General features: G+C 42.1%; 1 protein-coding gene across 1 annotated transcript; it reads left to right on the forward strand.

The window, feature by feature from the left end:
- Positions 1-18,402: 18,402 nt before the first annotated feature.
- On the forward strand, positions 18,403-21,513 carry chst1 (carbohydrate (keratan sulfate Gal-6) sulfotransferase 1). The gene is made up of 2 exons (XM_086108158.1): positions 18,403-18,593; positions 19,826-21,513. The coding sequence occupies exon 2, from the start codon at positions 19,872-19,874 to the stop codon at positions 21,147-21,149; it is 1,278 nt and encodes a 425-aa protein (XP_085964284.1). The 5' UTR covers positions 18,403-18,593; positions 19,826-19,871; the 3' UTR covers positions 21,150-21,513.
- Positions 21,514-21,834: the final 321 nt, after the last annotated feature.

Here is a 21,834-nt window from a genome sequence, read left to right on the forward strand (position 1 = left end):
CACTCACTTGTCACGAGATGATTGTTTCGGCATAGTAAATGAGATTTTGAGGTCACTTTGAATGGCATATTCAAAATTTACCTTTTGTTGTTTATTTGTCATTCCTCTATTCACCTCACTCTGCCACTTTGTGATTACCTTCTTCTTGGCTTGTCTTGCAACCAGAACAAAAGTAAAATGGCATAGTTCCACATAGCTCAAAATGAATGAATGAAATGCTTTATTACAGACTCAAGGTCCGGTCATAGATAAAAAGATACACAATGTAAAAACATGAAGATACAGATATACTGTACATGCACACCAAGATAAGTAAGAAAGAAAGAAAAAAAAAGAAAGAATTTATTTGAAGTAGCATCTCAAGAGTGTCTCCCGATCAGGACTGGTATTGTGTCACACTTAAATTAATGCTTGGCATGTATGCAATCATTTCATTATTTCAGTCATTTAGCCAGAATTTTTTTTTTTACATATTTCTTTGTACGGCGAGCAAAGTGAGCCCATGGGAATGGGGACCAATATTGTCTCTTTGGGCTGTCTCCTGCTGCCCGACCAACAGGTGCTGTCCAAGTTAGAATAGAATACTGTCTAACCATCAATATAATAATCCGTTCGTTCATTCATTCATTATTTGCATTGGCTTATTTCATCGAACAGCAAGACCTGGCCGTCAACAAACTAATGAAGAATCCCGTCGGCTCAAACAAGAGGTCGCACCATCACAAAGAAATCAGTCTTGGAGTTTGACATTAGGAGAAAAAAAGAAAGAAAGCATCTTTCAGACTACAAAAACAAAACAAGGGCATTGAAATGTGAAACAGGTTTGTCTTCCTGTCATCTGACCAGGAAGCTTCCGTAGATCACAGGACCAATGAAAAGTATGAAAGTACAACTCTTCAGCAACTGAGATCAGTGACTGAGCCAAAAACGCTGATAATCGGTGTTAAAGCCTTATTTGGAATCAAACCTCGATGTAACAGAAAGCACACAAAGGCTCTATGTTTTGCAAATGACATGGTGTCTGATATTTCTGTTAAAGTCTAGATTCTAGAGTCTAGAATCGCTACTGAGCATTCGATTGTCAGAGCGGTTATAATTCACACAGGATTTGATGTGTTGAAAATACAGTCGGAGATACAGAAGCAAGACTTTGTTAACCGTTTATGAAGAATGCAGTCTGTGAATGCAGAGGAATTTCTGATTGGGCCTCTGCCGACAGTCCGGCCAGGGGATAAGCACTTCACCCAGATAATGTCACTGTCAAAAATGGCTGAGAAGTGGCTGTGTTTTTCATTCAATTAATTTTATTGACAATGTTTCCATTTTATGGGAATGTAATCACCGTTTCCAACACAATGGGATGTATCTTAAAAAGCAGGAGATCAAGTTACTGACTGCCAACATTCTCCAAAGTGTGTGTCACGGACGCCACGTTCCCAATACAAAGGCCATGTTTATCCACAACAACAGATAAGATGAGAGTCTGACTCGACTCCGAAGGCCCAACAAGGCCACAATGAAACACATTCTTCCACATCCCTCCCTCCAGAACAGATTGATTTCTCCTCATCTGCCCAACCTCCCAGACCACATCAGATGCTGGATTCAACCCAAACTTTGGAGCATTTTCACCCAGCCAAACACCACCACCGGACTCACCATTGGTGGATAAATGCTAAACTCCAAGTTCATTTTGACCTGTACACACTATTTGCTGTGGTCGACAAGTTCACAAATCCTCCAATATCGAATAGTACCAGAACATCTCTTAACAAATAAATGCAATGAGTTTGCCTGCTTCTTCACAAAAAAGTACAATCCATCAGGTCAAACATTGTCACAAACCTGCAAAATTACAAAAAAAAATTTGACCCAAAAAAAAAAAACTGGAGTAATTACAATACCATAACAGAATTTGCTTCAGTGGATCAAAAAAAACACATTAAGCATCACTTCAAACTATCAACTTGATTCAATAGCATCTGACTTTTTCAAAACGATTGTGAAATCTATTCAAACAGACTTACAACAAATAATCAAATGCGCACTTCAGTCGGGCAAGTAGCCGCCGTCTCGCTCCTTCTAAAAAAAAACTAACACTGAATGTCCCCTTGTTAGCAAATTATAGACTCATCTGAAACCTTGCGTTCTTAGCCAAGATTATTGAGAAAATGGATTTTAATCAACTCCGCAATTTTTTTTTTTTACTTAAACAGACTTTTTGATGAATTCCAATCAGGATTCTGACCTCATCACAGTTCTGAAACACCTCTTATTAAAGTACCAACGGACAAAAGATTGAACACTTACTCAGGGTGTCACGTTGAGCTCGAAGCGACAGAGTAATCGCTTCGTGCGCAACAAACTGGAGATAAGTGGATCACCGAAATAGCAGACACAGAAAGGAACTTTGTCACGAAAATGATATTTATTACAACACAAAAACCCCCGTTAAACAGATGGTCAAAAAGAGAACCAGGAAATAATTATAACGAGGTAACAGAAAACGCTTGCGAAAAAACGGCAAGGAGAAAGTTTAGGCAAAATACTATAATCACACACGAGAGGATATCTAGGAACGCAACCATTGTCAATTGTCTTTAAGGCAGTGTTTAACCGAGAAGGAATAGGCAATAGCAATGGCACGGCGTGGAATACTCCGGCAGTGAGTCGACTGCCGGAGCGCCTAAATATAGCAGGTGCAATCACCGACAAATGGGTGGCAGGTGTGCAGGCGGCAAGCAAGAACGCCTGTCCCCTGCTGTCAAATACGGAACGTGACACAGGGAAGGTGTGGGTGCTCGTCTTATTTTATCTCAGTGCCGAATTGATACAACTGATCATAAAATACTGTTGAACAGGTTGGAAACTTAGGTGAGATTAAATAGAAATGTCTTTAAATTGTTCAGGTCCTATTTAGAGGAAAGTAGTTACTTTATGACCTTTGGAAGTTTTGAATCTGATCAACTGGCCATGACATGTGGGGTCACTCAAGGCTCAGTCCTTGGACCCCGTCTGTTCAGCCTGTATTGTATTACCTTTCGGTCAAATGTTTCAGAACGCCAATGTTGACTATCACAGATATGCAGATAATATTATCAATGTCCCCAAACCACATCAGTTTAATTCATGTAATGTGTCACTGTCTAGAACAAATTAACAATTGTATGAATCAAAATTTCCTTCAGCTAAACCAAAACAAAACAGAGATATCAGCTTTCGGCAATAAAAAGGACTGCTGTTAGAAAAGAACCTGGAAAACCAAGAAATCTTGGGATCTTGTTAAACTCACACCTGGCTTTCAGCAGTCGTATGAAATAAACCACTGAAACAGCCTTTTACCAGCTAAAAAGTATAGCCAGACATAAGGTTTGCATGCGCCAAGAGGACCAAGAGAAAATTTCACATGCTTTTATCTCCAGTAGACTTGATTATTCTCACGGTCTCCCTACTGGACTTCATCAAAAGATGATTAAACACTAAGTAGCTACAGTGGCGGGTGAGCAAAAAAAATAAAGTTTCAAGCCCCTGAATATACACAGACTGTATTTACAGAAGAAAAATCCTTGCAAGAATATTTTTGTTTGTTTTTTTCCCTTTGGTCCCATTCACTTTTTTAATGGTGCATACATTCAAACACAATCTTCTTTCAACACCATCTGCTCTTAAGCTGACATTGATTATTCAAATCAGAAGGCTACTATTTATGGTACAAGAACGTGGCAAAAGCCTTTGTAGTATTCCATGCAATCTTTAATGAGGCATAAAAGATGATGCAGACACACAAAACACTTTGACACTGAACATTGAGTGTCGACATAAAGGCCTTACAGGCACTGCAGGATGGCTCTCTACACATGTAAATGGTAGGCTTCTACCTCTTTGCTGATATGAAAGGACTTCCCATCCCACAGGAACAAATGGAAAAGGACAGAAAACGAAGTGGGAATGGAGGGGGAGGGCTGGAAGATTTAAAGAAGAAGGTTGGTGGGTGAAATGGGACCTTGCTCTCGGATCGGGTCGAGGAAAAAGACTTTTGCAACTTTGCTTTATGTGTCTTTATAACCTGTCTTCGTCTCCGTCCTCTTCACCCTGCTCACACTCAACCTTTTCAAATTCCTTTTCACCGCGCGTTCAGGATCAAAATAAAAGAGGTTTTGTGTGTCACATCCATTTTCCGAACCGCTTAATCCTCACTAGGGTCGCGGGGGGTGCTGGAGCCTATCCCAGCCGTCTTCGGGCAGTAGGCGGGGGACACCCTGAACCAGTTGCCAGCCAATCGCAGTGTGTGTCACATATTCATGCAAAATAGTGGAACACGAAACTGGGGGCGGCTATCAGAAACGTCAATTCATTTTCTCAACCCTGACGGCAGCTGATACAAATCACTTTGTATGCATTGCACGTCCTCTATTGGGGCTCTTTTTCACTCCATCTATCCCACAGGTAGTTGTCATCATCGTCAATTGCAAAAGTAGCTTGTTGGAATTTGACTTTCTGTTTAGGACTTTTTTACTCAGAATCATCTTTCTTGGCCAAGTATGTAGAACACACAAGGAATTTGTCTCCGGTTGTATAGGCCACACTAGTATTGCAATAACAAGCAACTAAGATAAACAAAGACATGACATATAAGTATTGAAAGACTTTCCGTACTGTAAGGGTACTTTTTTTATCTAAGCTACAGTAGTAGCAATTTCTTTCATGTACTGCCATAAAGGTGGATCTTTTTTCTCTGAAACCATATTGGTTATTGCTTAAAAGATCTGTGGCATTAATGATATTGGTATATAATTAGTAAATACTTATTTCTCTCCACCTTTGTCAATTGAAATAATTTTGCTGTTTTCATTTTCAATGGAAAAATACCAGTGTTTAAGGACAGGTTACAAATGTATGTGAACGGTCGCACTACATATTCCAAAATGTTTTTTTATTCATGTCATATCAATGGACTTTAGTCAGTGGACTTTTTTTTTTTTTTACTTATTTTAATGTATGATTTCTACAGTATATCATTTAGAGCACTGAGCAACATAGGGGAGGAGTTGTTCTTAATTTATTTATTTCATATTTATTTATTGGTCTCTAATTTCTTTCGCTAGTTTACTACCAACATGAATAAACTATTAAATAAATTGTCCATCCATCTCTAATTGCTTTCGCTAGTTTACTACCAACATGAATAAACTATTAAATAAATTGTCCATCCATCCAACCATTTTCCAATCCGCTTATCTTGACAAGGGTCGCGGAGGGTGATGGAGCCTATCCCAGCCGTCTTCGGGCAGTAGGCAGCGGACACCCTGGACCGATTGCCAGCCAATCGCAGGGCACACAGAGATGTACAACCATCTGCGCTCACACCAAGGGACAATTTGGAGTGTTCACTCAGCCTGCCACGCATGTTTTTGGAATGTGGGAGGAAACCGGAGTACCCGGAGAAAACCCACGCAGGCCCAGGCAGAACATGCAAACTCCACACAGGGAGGCCAGAGCTGGAATGGAACCCAGTACCTCTGCACTGTGAGGTCGGTGCGCTAACCACTGGCCGGGCCGCCTGAATAAATTATTATACCTGTTATTTTATCAATAATAATAGTAACAGGCTGGCTGTAGGTTTGTGGCAGAAATGAGGGGATGCAGACAACTACAGAGACCAACTGAACGATTTACCATAAATAATGAATTAATTGAAACAATATAAAGGAATATGGCATATGAGCATGTAAATATCAGAAGTATGCTTTGCAGCCAGACACATGCATGAAAACAATGAAAATGTTGAAAATGAAGTACTACAAATTCAATGAAGTTATTTAGAGAGCACCGTAGGTCAGTGCCTCTAATCATGTTTTAGTTCCAGCAGAGAAAGAAGGCCTTGCCGTCCCTGACTGTGCACCAGTCCTACTGTACTACTGCTACTACTCATATGACGACCGGTACTATGACAACGACTACTAAAGTACTACTCTGGTAATAATAATAGTCATAATAATAATAATAATGTTTATTTTATAAGTGGTCTGCAACACAACAGATATTTACAGTATACATCTGAAATGACTGCTAAATCTTTCAAGATTAGTCTCCAATCTGGTCAAATACAATATTATACTCCAATACAATATTTTGTATTGCATGCATTTTTCTGCATAGTTGACATTTGTTCCTCATGAATAAAAAATGGGAAAAGCCATACGTGTCTGATTCATATACAGCATAGGCATGTCGTTCAAATATATATTGACAGTAACTTTAAGGTGAACAAAAGTCCACCCCATCCACCCCACAGCTTTTCCAAGAGTCTCTGTGATGCCAAGTGAGGCTATTGAAACACAGATTTGGGTGTTGATTACCATGGCAACAGGCAAAAATGTGGGTCAACCCTAACAATACCTTGAGATAATCCTTCTAAAGTTGAAATGTAACGTGCTCTATCAGAACAAAAGCAACTGGTTCAATGTGTGTTTTACAGACATAAAATGTAAATGCCAAACCTTATTTGGGCAAGGTTGCTGCAGTTGTTTCAATCTTTTACTCCAAGATAGGCAGTATGATTTCCTGTAGTTGATACAGTTGTAGCTCAGTGATTACGCATGAAAAAAAAAATCAACTCAGTTCCAAGAAAAGCATTTGTTTTTCCCCAACCCATAAATTAATCATGGAACAGACTAAGTATTTGGACTATATACTGTATGCTTTTCATTTACAGTCCAAATAGTTGAGCCTGTGCCCAGGACAAAAAAAACCCCAGCAAGCTGATGAGTTACAGAACACAACTGAGAGGCCAATTTTTCAGGTCATTGTAACACACAGGTCAGTCAGAGCGCACCACTTTAATTTCCCTTATCTACATAATTACAGCGAATCTCTTGGCCTGTCAGTATATAAAACAAAAATTACAAGGTTTGATTGGTACCCTGCTAGGCCAAAATGATTCAACTGGAAGGCTTTCATTGCTAGGCCAAAATGATTCAACTGGAAGGCTTTCATTCCCTTTTAGCCTGTTAGACAAACAAATCTCTAATCTGGCTTTTGGGACGTCTGTCAAATCTAAATGAATCATTCCACATTCCACATGCTTTTCACATGCCAGTTTAGAGCAGAAAAACTGGCACCTCGAGGTGCTTTCGCTGTTACGACAACCACAAATTTTCTTCAGGTCTTCTCCTTTTATTTTTATTTTGAATTAAAATAATTAAAATTAAGAAAAAATTACAAGGAAGTGGAGTGCTAAAAAATGCACATTATCTGTCCTCAGTACAACTGAATTGGAGAGGCTCCATTAGGATTTCATTACTTATAATTCGAAATACAGCATGATACATTGTAAGGAAGACGAAAACTGTATCATGTTCGATACTTAATGATTCAGAATATCATGTGATTTGTCTGCATGAAGAATTAGAGAGTTGACTAAAGCCAGATCAATGTGAACAAAGCTATTGAAGTGGAAAAGGAAGTCCAAAAAATAAACATCATTACATTCGGTCGATATTCACCCTGAAAGACTCCCAATAGGACTGAAAGCTTGTGTCTCTGGCCAAGGAGAGGGCTATCTGGGTTACACGCTATGCCTGTTATCACTGCTACCCAGGTCTAGATTTCAGTCACGGGAGAGTAATAAGCAAAAGGAAGAAATTGGGGATTTAAAGTGTAATTACTATTTAAATGTGACAAAGACAAATCGACTTTGGTACCGGTACTTAGGAAAAGGATCGCCTTAGGACGCAGACATAAGATAGGAGCTACTAAGGTGAAGGATTTAGTTGGGGAGAAATACACCAATTTTTAGCTTCACTAGTGAACACAAGGCAACACGTTGCATGTTTAGAAATAGCGCTCAGGGTTCAAATCTCTGCTTGAGCTTTTCTCATTTTCATCCATCCATTTTCGGATCCTCTTTATCCTCACAAAGGGCGTGCTGGAGCCTATCCCAGTTGTCTTCGTGCAGAAGGTAGGGTACACCCTCAACTGGTTGCCAGACAATCACAGCACACACATAGAAGAATAACCTTTTCATGCTCACAATTAATGCCTTGGGACAATTTCAAGTGTTTTTTAATAAATGTTGAAAAATATACTGATACCTTTACCACTTCACCTATATATGACATTGTGGTGTTTTGTTTTGTCTTTTGACACAGTATTTGACAGGCAAGTATTCATTTGAAAATATGGAGCATATTATGGTTGGAGTTTGTGCCCATAGTGTTGTTTTGAATTATAAATACTTTTAAACTGAACAAAATGTTTGTGAAAATAATAATTCTTCATGACAATCCATTTTGCTCTAATTACAGTGCCCTGCTAAATCAGTTTAACAGGCATGTTTAGGCGGTCAATTGAAGAAAAAAAAGAATACTTGTTCATAAAAGCATGTCATGCTTAGTTTTTGCGGCTCTGTTAATCTGCTTGCTTCCGCTGACATTCAGCAAATATCCAGGCACCAGCTGTAGGCTACGAAATTTTTGGCATGCTCAATGATTAAAGGCTAAAGATTTCCCAGCACCATCTGAAGCTTATGTTAATCCAATGGTGGATGTAGAATTTGGGCAGCATTAGCATTATTACGATTGTCAGAGGTTTTTTGGGAGGTCTCAATCTGTAAAAATTGGAACAGCAGTGCTCTTGGTGCACGCTGAGATAGAGCTACTGAGAACTAAATTGTATTCACCCCAATTCCAGCAACACCTGACAGTTTGGGACTGGGACATTTAGGGAACAGGGGCATTAGCTCACTGTGCTATGGTAAAAAATAATAATCAGAATAGCCAATGGTGGCTGTGGTGTGAATGCAGGATTTGTGGGTTGTGGAAGGATTTTGTTGCCTTGGACGTCTTTGTTTGTAATTATAGTGCAGGTTGGTCTGAGGGAACCTGTCCTTGCTGTTTCATTACAGCCATGTGTATTTTATACCTGAGCTTTGCCTGTACTTTATGAAACTATTCTCAACTCCCTTTCTCATGGGGGTGGCCAGATGTTGTCCAGATTATGCCAGTCTTCCAGATGTTGCCAGGGCTTAATACAGTGAGTTCACAATGGGCAGTAACAATCCTGTAAATGCTTTGACGCTGCATCATTGCCATCTTTTTACAATGGTTGCAAACAATAAAATATATGCAGCATATAGTTTATTATTTATTTGGACACACACACACGGACACACACACACACATATATATATATATATATACCCGAGAGGTACATCCAGATGACCATACCTGAAGCACTCGAAACTGCCAAACAAAGGCTCCAAGCCTTGTCCAGCCGCCTAAAGCGGTACACGAAAGAGAATGAGGCCAGACGAATAAACAGGCTGTTCGCAACACAACCTGCGAAAGTGTACGCTCAGTGGCAGGGTCCTAACAACAGAGCTGACCCACCAAGACTGGAAACTGAAAGGTACTGGAAAGGCATATGGGAGAAGGAGGTTGCACATAACAGCAGTGCACAATGGCTTGTGAGCCTGAGAGAGGAGCACAGCAACCTCCCTGAACAGAACCCAGTTACCATAACAGTGGCAGACATACAGGAAAGAGTCTCAGATATGAAGAACTGGACAGCACCAGGCCCGGACATCGTCCACACCTACTGGCTATAGAAACTCACAGCACTCCATGAGCGCCTAGCAGCACAACTGAACCAGCTGCCGAGGGATGGGACTCACCCAGGATGGCTAACTGAAGGGCGAACGATCCTGATCATGAAGGATCCCTCAAAGGGTGCAGTCCCATCCAACTATCGACCAATAACCTGTCTCTCCACAACATGGAAGCTCATGTCAGGCATCATTGCGGCTAAGATAAGTGGACACATGGATCAATACATGAGCGAAGCACAGAAGGGCATTGGTAGAGATACCAGAGGAGCCAAACATCAGCTCCTGGTTGACAGAACAGTCGCACAAGACTGCAGGTCCTGGCATACCAACCTGTGCACAGCCTGGATTGATTACAAGAAAGCCTATGACTCTATGCCACATACATGGATCACTGAATGCTTGGAGTTGTATAAGGTGAACAGGACCCTAAGAGCCTTCGTTGCGAACTCGATGAGGATGTGGAAAACCACACTTGAAGCCAATGGCAAGCCACTTACCCAAGTGTCCATCAAATGTGGCATATACCAAGGTGATGCACTCTCCCCACTGCTGTTCTGCATAGGACTGAACCCCCTAAGCCAAGTAATCACCAGGACAGGGTATGGATACCGCTTCAGAAATGGAGGTACGATCAGTCACCTCCTCTACATGGATGACATAAAGCTGTATGCTAAGACCGAAAGGGACATAGACTCCCTGATCCACACAACCAGGATCTACAGCAGCGACATCGGGATGTCATTCGGGCTTGAGAAATGTAGTCGGATGGTGACTAAGAGAGGGAAGGTAGTCCGCACTGAAGGGGTCTCACTCCCTGAAGGAACAATAGCAGACATTGAGGACAGCTACAAGTACCTCGGTATACCACAAGCCAATGGCAACCTCGAACTGGCAACAAGGAAAGCGGCTACGGCCAAATACCTCCAGCGAGTGAGGCAAGTCCTAAGAAGCCAGCTCAATGGCAAGAATAAGACCCGGGCAATAAACAGCTATGCCCTGCCAGTGATCAGGTACCCTGCAGGAATAATAAGGTGGCCAAAGGAAGAGATTCAGACCACGGACGTTAAGACCCGAAAGCTCCTAACCATGCACAGGGGGTTCCATCCCAAATCCAGCACCCTGAGACTGTACGCAAGCCGAAAGGAAGGAGGCCGGGGACTAGTGAGTGTGAGAGCCACTGTCCAGGATGAAACATCCAAGCTCCATGAATACATCAAGGAGAAGGCTCCAACGGATGACGTACTCAGAGAATGTCTCAGACAATGGTGAACAGAGGATGAGGCGCTGGAAGAGGGACCATCATGGGAGGACAAGCCCCTACACGGGATGTACCACCGGACCATAACTGAAGTGGCTGATCTCAAGAAGTCCTATCAGTGGCTAGAGAGGGCTGGCCCGAAGGGCAGCACTGAGGCACTCATCCTGGCTGCTCAGGAGCAGGCCCTGAGCACCAGAGCCATTGAGGCCCAGATCTACCACACCAGACAAGACCCAAGGTGTAGGTTGTGCAAAGAGGCACCTGAGACGATCCAACACATAACTGCAGGAAGTAAGATGCTGGCAGGGAAAGCCTACATTGAACGCTATAACCAGGTGGCTGGCATAGTCTACCGAAACATCTGTGCGGAGTATGGACTGGAAACCCCAAGGTCAAAATGGGAATCACCTCCGAAGGTGGTGGAGAATGACAGAGCGAAGATCCTGTGGGACTTACAGATCCAGACTGACAAGATGGTAATGGCGAACCAACCAGATATCGTGATCATAGATAAAGGGCAGAGGAAAGCCGTTGTAGTGGATGTAGCGGTCCCAAGTGATGGAAACATCAGAAAGAAGGAACACGAGAAACTCAAGAAATACCAAGGGCTCAGAGAGGAGCTGGAGAGAGCCTGGAAGGTAAAGGTGACAGTCGTGCCTGTGGTGGTCGGAGCACTCGGGGCAGTGACCCCCAAACTAGATGAGTTTATTTATTTATATTTTTTGCTCTATCACATTCTGCATTTGGTCTATTTTTTTTCAACAATATATTTCGATGTATTGTGTGAGTGGTCAATTGTTTTCAGTGTTAAGTCGTATTTAACATTTACAGTTCAGACAAAAAGTAAATGGCTCCCTCGACTTAAAAATCACATGACTTGTGCCAGCTTCTTCTCGAGTTACCATCATCATTTCATCTTTTCAACTTTGTAGATAACACAACTTTGAAATAAAATCGTTTTCAGGTTAAGATCCAAATCATGCTGTCTCAATATGCTGCCTTAACATTTTTTCAAAAACGTTTTTGATTGCATAGCACTAAATGTATTCCTCATAGAGAATAATTCTCTCTCCATCAGGCCAGGTTCCCGTGGCCTTAAAAACTGCAGTAATAAAATCACTTCTGTGTCAACAATCAGTAAATACAGGCCTATATCAAATCTTCCATTTTTGCGAAAAATGATTGAAAGGGCTGTCTTTCAACAGATTCACAGTTTATGATGCAAAACAATCTCTTTAATTCACTTCAGTCTGGATTTCGACCACACCACAGTACTCAGACTGCACTTTCCAAAGTTTTAAATGACATACCTGTACATCTGAATTACGGTGCCTTCAAACACCCCATCTTGGTGTTGCTAGATCTCAGTGCTGCGTTTGACACAGTTGATTAAAAAATTCTTGGATCACTTCTATTTAATATCTACATGCTGCCACTTGCTCAGATTATGGTGCATCACATCTCTTATACTTATGAAGATGACACGCAACTTTACACTTCAGCGTCATCACGTGACTATTGTTAGGAGTTGTGGAATACATGAATATAACACCCTTTAAGGGCTAAAAACCATCCATCCAATTTCTGGAATGCGAGAGAGCTGGATTGAATCCATGCAAGCGTCGGTGTACACCCTCTTCTGGTCGTCACCCAATGGCAGGCAACATTTAGACGAATAACCATTCACAATCACATTCACACCCACTGACAATTTAGAGCATACTGCACTCTCGGTCCAGTGACTGTTGCCAAGGAAACCATTTGATGAATAGCATGAAAATTGATCTGTGAAGTAAAGATAAAGACCGTTAACATAGCCCCAAAAACATTCACCTGACACTTGACACAAGCATGCATGTGCTTCCCTAAACTTGCAAGAGATTAGAGTGGCATTTAAATTGCCAAAAGTATCAATGATCTAACTTTATACTCTACCCGGCACCACTCCAGGATTTTTTTTTTCTCTTCCTGGGCGAAAAGGCAGCTTGACCAATGTTTAGGTGGGCTGAAAAAAAATTCTAAATATATTTTAGAAAATCAAATAAAATTCTGGAAGACCTTAACTAGGCTACACAGACATCTGGGGCATGGAGCCTCCCCTACCCCCGGTGTAGCACCATCCCTACACTGTCTGGAAAATAGATGGATGGATGACTGGAAACTACACTGCTTCCATGCCTGTACAAAATAACACATAAAAGAGCCATGATAACATATAGTCAACCATAGGTGTGCCGAGCCCATGTGTTGGGATGAAAAGTGTGAAAACCATCCAGTTCTATTTTACGAAACAAAAATACAGACAGCAGGAGAAGCCTAGATATACTGTATGAGTTTTTACTCTTCATTTTATTATTTGACCTTTTTTTTATGTCTATCCCACATTCAAAACAACACTGACACTTGACATATATCAGTGGACCTCATTGTAGACAGGACATCTTCATTGCTATTAATGAACTACACGATTTACAAGTTACTTAATTTTATTACATTAGGAGAAGACCAGAGAGAGGCTGCCTTTGTTAAAAAAACATTTTTTTAAAATAGAGGGGGCGGGGTGTGGGGGTATAAATATTCTACTCACTGTGGATGGCTGGTTTTACTCCAGAAATAATTGCCAGTGTGTACGTGAGGAGCTGCTGCATCAAAATAAGTCGTCCTCACCAGAAGTTAGGGTGGCAATGGCAATCATTTTCTGCTGTGCTGAAACCTTCATTAGATTTGGTTTACTTGCAGACTTCCTGCAAGCGTATATTTTTTTGTTTGAGTATTTTTTGGTAGGGTGTGGTATGTGCTGTTACACTGCGCCACCCGCCGGTCGATGTACAGCTTCCAACGTACCCCTCACAACCCCGGGACCCTAACCTCCAAATTTAGAGCCCTGTCATCCTGGTCTTTGTAGCGCCTACAGACCTCTTGGAAGCACCCCCAAACCTCTGTTCCTAGAATCGCCCTTGTGGTCAACTTTGATATTTGAAACTACAGTCAAGCATGCCGGGAAATGATTCCTTAACACAACACAATAGTTGTGGGGTTTTTTTGTTTGTTTTTTAATGAGATGTGAAGCACGAATGACAAACAAACTACAAATCCCATAAAGCAATACAGCTGCCTTGGGATAATTCTGTAGCTATGAATGCAGCTCAAAAGCCGTAAGTACTGTATATCAGCATATCAGTGTGAGCAGCTGGTCTCTGTGATGAATAATGTAGCACTGTCGGGAGTTGAGGTTTGTCTTCCAAGCATAGTGAACAGTTTTTCATAATTACGTGTTTACCGTTAACATTACTTGTTGTTTCTTATTCCCCTGAAGAATGTCATTTTGTGTGTTTTACCTACCTGTTAACTGTTGCACGTTCATTCTGTTCATACCCAGTGTGAGGCTAGTGTTCTGTTTTGTTACCACCTGCCCATGAACATTGTTCATCCAGCTTGTTCTGATTTACAGGATTTGTTGACCATGTTTGGTGCCCAGATTCAAACCTCCAACCTCTGAACTAGGATGTGTATGTACCGTACTCACCCCTTCATCACAATGCCAACAAAGGGAGAATATATTATGCGTAAATTTCAGTGAATGTTTTTATATCTGTATTTATCCATGTATATTTTCCAAAGGTTATTGTGTTAGCCAGTCGTAAGTCGCAGCAAAAACTATTTAATGCCTCTAAGGAATAAAATGCTCTGTGTGTTTATTTGGGTGACTTCTTTGTATCTGCGTGCAAGTGCATGTGTATGTTCCAAAGGTTATGTTCTGTTATCTTGGCCTCTGCTGTAAAGTCATACATCAAATGTATACGCATGCATATGGAAAACTGAGATATATTGCATGGTGTCTCTTTGATTAAAGAGCTCTGCGACAAAGCAGCCAGTACAGCACAAGGACAGCCGAAGCTCTGTGTATTTACACTGCATAAAGCTCATCCTGAGGGACCGATGTCTAGTTGGAATTTCAAGCAGTACCATTGCTACTCGAGAGCTGTGAGAGGTGGGCTTTTTCAGGTCACTTACATATTCAGTGAAGGGCAGGCAGATTGGGTACTTCTTGTTTGTGGTGAATACCAAATAGCTGCCCGGAACCCATTTTCTTCAACAGATCAGCTTCGGGCAAGAAAAACATGACAGGCACATACCGGTAATTACATGTGGTGCAATAGCTTTTACTCATTATTTTTGCTTTGGAATAAAGTAATGACATATATAGAGACTGCTTCACCTGTATTGATTCATTTGATTTGATGGCTATGGGAATGCAGAATTTGATTTCAAAACAAAGACTATTTTAATGAACTATCCACCCATCCACTCCTTTTCTAATTCGCTTATCCTCACGAGGGTCGCGGGTGTGCTGGAGCCTATCCCAGCCGTCTTTGGCCGGCCAATCACAGGGCACACATGTCACGTTACGCACGAAGCAGGAAAAGGGAACTGCTTCGTACGTAACGGAGAAAACGAAAACAAGCGGATCCCCGAAATAGCAGACACCGACAAGGACTTTGTAAAAACAATAATATTTATTACAAACAAAAATCCCGCCTAATAAACAACAGAAAACGCTGGTCAAAGAACGATAGCCAGGAAAGGAAAAAACGCGACAACAGAAAACGCTGGTAAAAAACGAGAACCAGGAAAATAAGAAAACACGACAACAGAAAACGCTTGCAAAAAACGGCAAGGAACGTATGTTAACACAAATACTAGTTCAAGAACGATAATATAATGATTCCCTTGGGACGACGAAAATGTAACTAACCGCGAATGGTACCGAACAATAATTTGTGAAATATGGGCAACAGCAGTGGCACGGCATGTAATACTCCGGCAATGGTTCGACCGCCGGAGCGCCTAGATATAGCAGGTGCAATCACTGACAAATAGGCAGCAGGTGTGCAGGCGGCAGAAGTGAACGCGTGCCACCTGCTGCCGAATACGGAACATGACAACACAGCAAACAACCATCTGCGCTCACACTCGCACCTAGGGACAAAGAGTGTTCCATTACCTTGCCATGCATGTTTTTGGAATGTAGGAGGAAACCGGAGTATCGGGAGAAAATCGGGAAGAACATGCAAACTCCAAACAGGAAGGCTGGACCCACAATCGAACCCTGCACATGTGCATTGTGAGGCGGAAGTGCGAACCAGTTGACCACGTGACGCCATTCTAATGGACTACACCATCTCAATTCCATCCATCCATTTTCCGAACCGCTTGATCCTCACTAGGGTCGCGGGGGGTGCTGGAGCCTATCCCAGCCGTCTCCGGGCAGTAGGCGGGGGACACCCTGAATCAGTTGCCAGCCAATCGCAGGGCACACAGAGACGAACAACCATCCACGCCCACACTCACACCTAGGGACAATTTAGAGCGTCCAATCAGCCTGCCATGCATGTTTTTGGAATGTGGGAGGAAACCGGAGCACTCGGAGAAAACCCACGCAGGCCCGGGGAGAACATGCAAACTCCACACAGGGAGGCCGGAGCTGGAATCGAACCCGGTACCTCTGCACTGTGAAGCCGACGTGCTAACCACTGGACTACCGGGTCGCCCGACCATCTCAATTGAATATATTAAATATGCGCTCACCTGGTACTATATTTGGAACACCTGCACAATTGAATGCAATTAAATGTAGAACTTAAAACAGTCTGCCTTTTACAGATCATGATGCTGACTGAGACCGTTAGAGCACTCTTAATTTAAAAAAAAAAGTGTTTATTTTTGCAAGTGTAGTTTGTTTATTTTGAAACTATAGTTAAGCAAACACAAAAGCAAGTTATAAATCCAGGCATCCCGTCCTCGAAAACAAATGTTCCTCCACTATAATAGAGAGAGAAAGGCTATCATGCTGGAGCAGATGCTCGGCTTCCTTGTGCAAGCATGTCCCCTGACATGGCTCCCACAAGCTGGGTTCATTGACATCAATGCTCTGGGGACTGCTGTGGAATCAGAGCTTTAGCTGCTGCTTCTTTGGCCTCCTTCTGGCACCATTCTAAACACAGGCAGGCCTTTTTTTTTCTGCAAGACTCCCCTGGCAAAGTGAGGTACCATTCAGCAAAGGTTAAATCAAATGAATGTGACTTAATGGGCCTATATTTGCATGAAAGGTTCTCTATATCAGAACAGTATGTAAGAAACGCCTTTAGAAAATAAGCGCTGCCTCTCCACATCGGAGAAAGCTTATGGAAATGGCCATTGATGAAATACAAGTGAGGCATTTGATGTTAATGTCCTCTAAACACACAAATCAACAAGATTTAGCTACTCTAGGGTGGCACGGTGGTCGACCGGTTAGCACATCCGCCTCAAGGTGCAAAGGTTGTGGGTTCGAATCCATGCCTGTGTGGATTTTCTCTGGGTATTCCCATGTCCTCCCGCATTCCAAAAACACGCAAGGCAGGTTAATGGAACACTCTAAATTGTACCTAAGTGTGATTGTGAGCGTGAATTGCTGTGTAGCCTGCAATTGGCTCGAAGACAACTGGGTTAAGCTCCAGCACACCCACGACCCTCGTGAGGATAAAGCGGTTTGGATAATGGATGGCTGGATTGATGGATGGATAGCTACACTAAAGTGTATAATAGTTGGTTCCTAATTATGAGGTTCATGAAGTAAACATGAGTTACTAGTAACAAGTCAAAGCACACCAAGTGGAAATTTTATCACTGGATGTACTGCTTTCACGTTCCTTTATTTAAAATGTGCTTTGTTTTATTACCATAATAAACACTGATAGGACGTATTAATATTTCAGGCAGCTATGTGGACATCAAGAGGTTTTGGGAAGTCAACTGACTGGGCAACTAAATTGTTTGAAATGTACCTACACAATAAATAATTAATAGAAACAAAAATTGAATAAAACTATGCTTAAACAACACAAAAATCTGCAATATGCTATTGTGAAAAAAACACACTTTCATTTATCCGTTTTCTATATGGCCTATCCTGTTCAGCCCCTCCCAGCTGACTTTGGGCAAAAGGCAGGCAGGCCATACATTCCCTGGAATTGTCAGTACTATGCACAATTACTAATTCATATTAAAAGAAAAATATACTGTATGTATTTAGAATAAGGTCACTGATGACATAATTGTCCAGTCATGCCTGACTTTTGTCTTTTATAGTTTACACTCACCGATGGTGTGCATTCCTTGTCTGGGTCTATACAGTAGTTTTGTACATTTTCTGCCTTTCATCAACTGGGATAGTATACCGCTCCCTGGTAGTCAGAGAAAATAGATGGATGGATGCTTACAACAGCAATGAAATGTTTGCAGGTACATTTCAAAAGGCAGATGAGATGACGTGACTAAATGTCAGTGGGTGGATGGATGGAAGGAGGGGAGGGAGGGAGTTACTGTGATATGGCAGGAGAGGACAGAGCATGAAGATGATGATGATGCCGTGGTGAGCGTGTGTGTATGCACGAATGTGTGTGCGCTTGTGGGGGGAGGGATGGGGCGAGCGAGCGAGAGGGGGATGAGAGAGAGAGAGAGAGAGAGAGAGAGAGAGAGAGAGGCAGGTGGAAAGAGGAGGGGTCTGGGTGGTCCAAACAATCAGTCCTTGTGTACCTCACACACACGCATTATTAAAAAGAAGACTATACGCCACTCCGCTCTGCCCTCCACTCGAAAAGGGAGCGCGCGTATGGAAACATTTATGAGCACCAAAGGGAACCAGTGAGCCCGGAGCATCATGAGAACACTCCTGCTACCAAAAAGGTGAGACAAATGGATAAATATAGTCATTGCTCGCATGTTATGTTAGGGTTTTGACTGCATACGCGCACAATTCAACGCAATGTTTTTGAACACTCGCTGATTGGGTGGGATACATTCGTTCGTGCCGTGCTGCCTTATCGCAGCATTACTGAGCATGACTCCATCTCACATCAGCGCATCAGCAAGCTCAACCTGTTCACGGCGATCTACATGGGCTACTGTAGGCTCTATGGGAGCTTTATGTGGTGGAAATCTCACCCTGGGTTTTAAATCAGCTCCCGTGTAGATTCCCCTCAGTACAAGGCATCATCAGTGTAAGCTCACAGACTCTCCATTATCTCAATTTATCCATGGAAAAGGCAAGCTCATTTCATTATTTCAAGGCAGTGTATATTTAACTTGGGTTGAAAGAATTTGAAGTGATACAAAATGTAGTCTCAGTTGGACCTGACAAAGGTAATGCTGTCTGTCAGATGTGGGGATGATGAGAGGCTTTATTTATTGTACATCATCAAAGCTTCCTGCACGAAGGCACACGCCTGCGATTCACTGTTTTGGAAATGATTTTTTTTTTCACTTGGAGCAACCTCTCCCCTTGACGTGACATTGTTTGTGCAGCTTTACTCTCATTGAGGGTTGTTTTTGTGTGTCTGTGTGTGTATATATTTGTATCTTTAATCAGGCCAACATGATGCTTGATCCATGGATGATGGAGTTGACAGAAAGTGAGGCATCTAATACAGTTAGCTTATAGTTATTTTTATATTACACAATGTAAAAAAAAAAGCCTTTTTCCATGGGCTGTCATCAAAATATTTTATCAAATATAAGATGTCAGAAGTACTCTCCATTTTTAGTGTACCATTCCTATTTCAATGGGATTCTTGTCCTCACTTGAAGGATATGATTCTTTTTCAAAGACTTCTTAGTTGTCCTCCACTTCCACTTGATCTGCGGGTGTAATAAAAAGTCTGCAATGTGAGGATTGTCAGTCACCTTAAAACCTAAGAGTGATGCAATTGCTTCTTTAGTCCACTTTTTGATTCTAAATTAAGGAAAATAAAGAATACATTCATTTCAAAACTACTAAAGTGCATACACTGAAAAATTGAATTGAATACAACTTTTATTGTCAAATGTGCTGTACGTACGTACGTACAGCACAGCAAAAATACTATTTACCAAAAAAAAATGTTTAATTTTTCACTCCCCTGCAAATTGTTTGTCTGCAGGGAGAATCTGTCGTCGATGCCTGAGTCTAAATGAAGTGGTTCCGCCATGCAATGTTCTTGGAAGGCAGTGGTCCTGCTGGCCTTGGCCTCCATCGCCATCCAGTACACGGCCATCCGTACACTCACCTCCAAGCCTTTCCAGTTGTGCACATTGCCCAGCCCACAGAACTGCGGTCTGGGGGATCAGGAGACCGAACCTCCCTTTGAACGGGGGGCAGTTGGCTGTGAAGATTACCCTACCATTTACATGAATTCATCCCGCAAGACACACATCCTGGTCTTGGCCACCACCCGTAGCGGCTCCTCCTTTGTTGGCCAACTTCTCAACCAGCACCAAGAGTTTTTTTACCTGTTTGAACCTCTTTATCATGTCCAGACCACACTGATCCCCCGTCTGTCCCACAGCCACAACACAGCAGACCGTCGTGTGATGTTGGGGGCTAGCCGAGACCTCTTGAGAAGCCTGTATGGTTGCGACCTATATTTCCTTGAGAGCTACATCAAACCAACTCCCACAAACCACACCACAGACAAACTTTTCCGACGTGGTGCAAGCCGAGCGTTGTGCCAACAACCGGTATGTGATGCCTTTGGCCCATCGGATGTTAACGTGGAAGAGGGGGACTGCGTTAAGAAATGTGCACTTCTTAACATGACCTTGGCAACTGAAGCCTGTCGGGAGAAACGACATGTGGCCATCAAGATTGTCCGTGTGCCAGAGATTGGGGATTTGCGCGCCTTGTTGGAGGACCCCAGACTGAATATCAAAGTGATCCAACTGGTCAGAGACCCCCGCGGTATCCTATCTTCCCGGATTGAGACCTTCAGGGATACATACCGGCTGTGGCGTATATGGAGGGCCACGGGGAGAAAGCCCTATAATCTTGATTTGAGTCAGCTCACTGTTGTCTGTGAAGACTACGGAAACTCTGTTTCAACTGGTCTCAGCCATCCGTATTGGTTGAAAGGGAAATATATGTTGGTCCGATATGAAGATTTGGCGAAAAATCCACTCCAGAAGACAAAGGAGATCTATGACTATCTGGGGCTGCCCATGGATAAAAATGTGGAAGGCTGGATACATGCAAACACTCGCGGCAGCAATGAACCATCAGCGAAACACAAATTTGGTACAATACGAGACTCAGCAGCTAATGCCGAGAGTTGGCGCTTGAAACTCTCTTATGACATGGTAGAATACACTCAGACTGTGTGTCAAAAGGTTCTCCACCAACTCGGTTACAAGGTTGTGAGGTCGGTCGAAGAACTGAAAAACATGTCTATCTCACTGGTGCGAGACAAAACCTTTGCACCCTTTTTGTAACAAAAGATAGTTCCCTGGTGACTATTTTTATATATTGATAATTGTTGCCTTATCATGTCATTGGTTGGTTGTTGCTTTTTGTCGATTCAAATTTGCACTAAATGAGAATTTGAATGCACGAAGGGACTATGGATGATCCCCAAATGTAATTAACAGCACACTTAAAACACTAAATGAGCAAACAAGCTAGTTTACAAATCTGTCATTTCTATTTTCCCCATTAACAGGGCATCGTCTTCATTCACTCTGTGTATGCAAGTAAAAATGTTGCCCTTCAAAAAATGTGTCGGTAAATGGAATGGGTCATTGTTTCTTTTACAAGGAATGACAAAACTGTGCAATAAATAGTGAATGTTGCAGTCAACTTTTCAGTGTTTCTCTGCACGTAATAAGAAAATAGAGAATGAAAGGTTTTGCTGGGAAAGAAGTGAAAATTTAGTTTCTGGATTAACAGGCGTGGAGGTCAAAAGTGGTTCCTGCGACGATGAGAGGATTTACATCCGTTTGTGACAAACAAATATACGGTACTAATGAGAGCTAATTCTGAAATCTCTACTCACTGCGTATTTATAGATTAAGTCACATTTTTCCAACATGGTTGCCTGGGTGTTGGTTGACACTTATAAAGGATTTAAAAGTAGGCAGAATCTGATTACCGGTAGATAGAAGAATGGTTCATATTCGT

Source organism: Hippocampus guttulatus, chromosome 3 (genome assembly GCF_054856545.1).
Source record: "Hippocampus guttulatus isolate MCC_2025c chromosome 3, RoL_Hgut_1.0, whole genome shotgun sequence".
Classification (NCBI taxonomy): domain Eukaryota; kingdom Metazoa; phylum Chordata; class Actinopteri; order Syngnathiformes; family Syngnathidae; genus Hippocampus; species Hippocampus guttulatus.

Excerpts from the sequence above, each read along its gene's own strand:
- chst1 (XM_086108158.1), top strand. The coding sequence starts at position 19,872 with ATGCAATGTTCTTGGAAGGCAGTGGTCCTGCTGGCCTTGGCCTCCATC.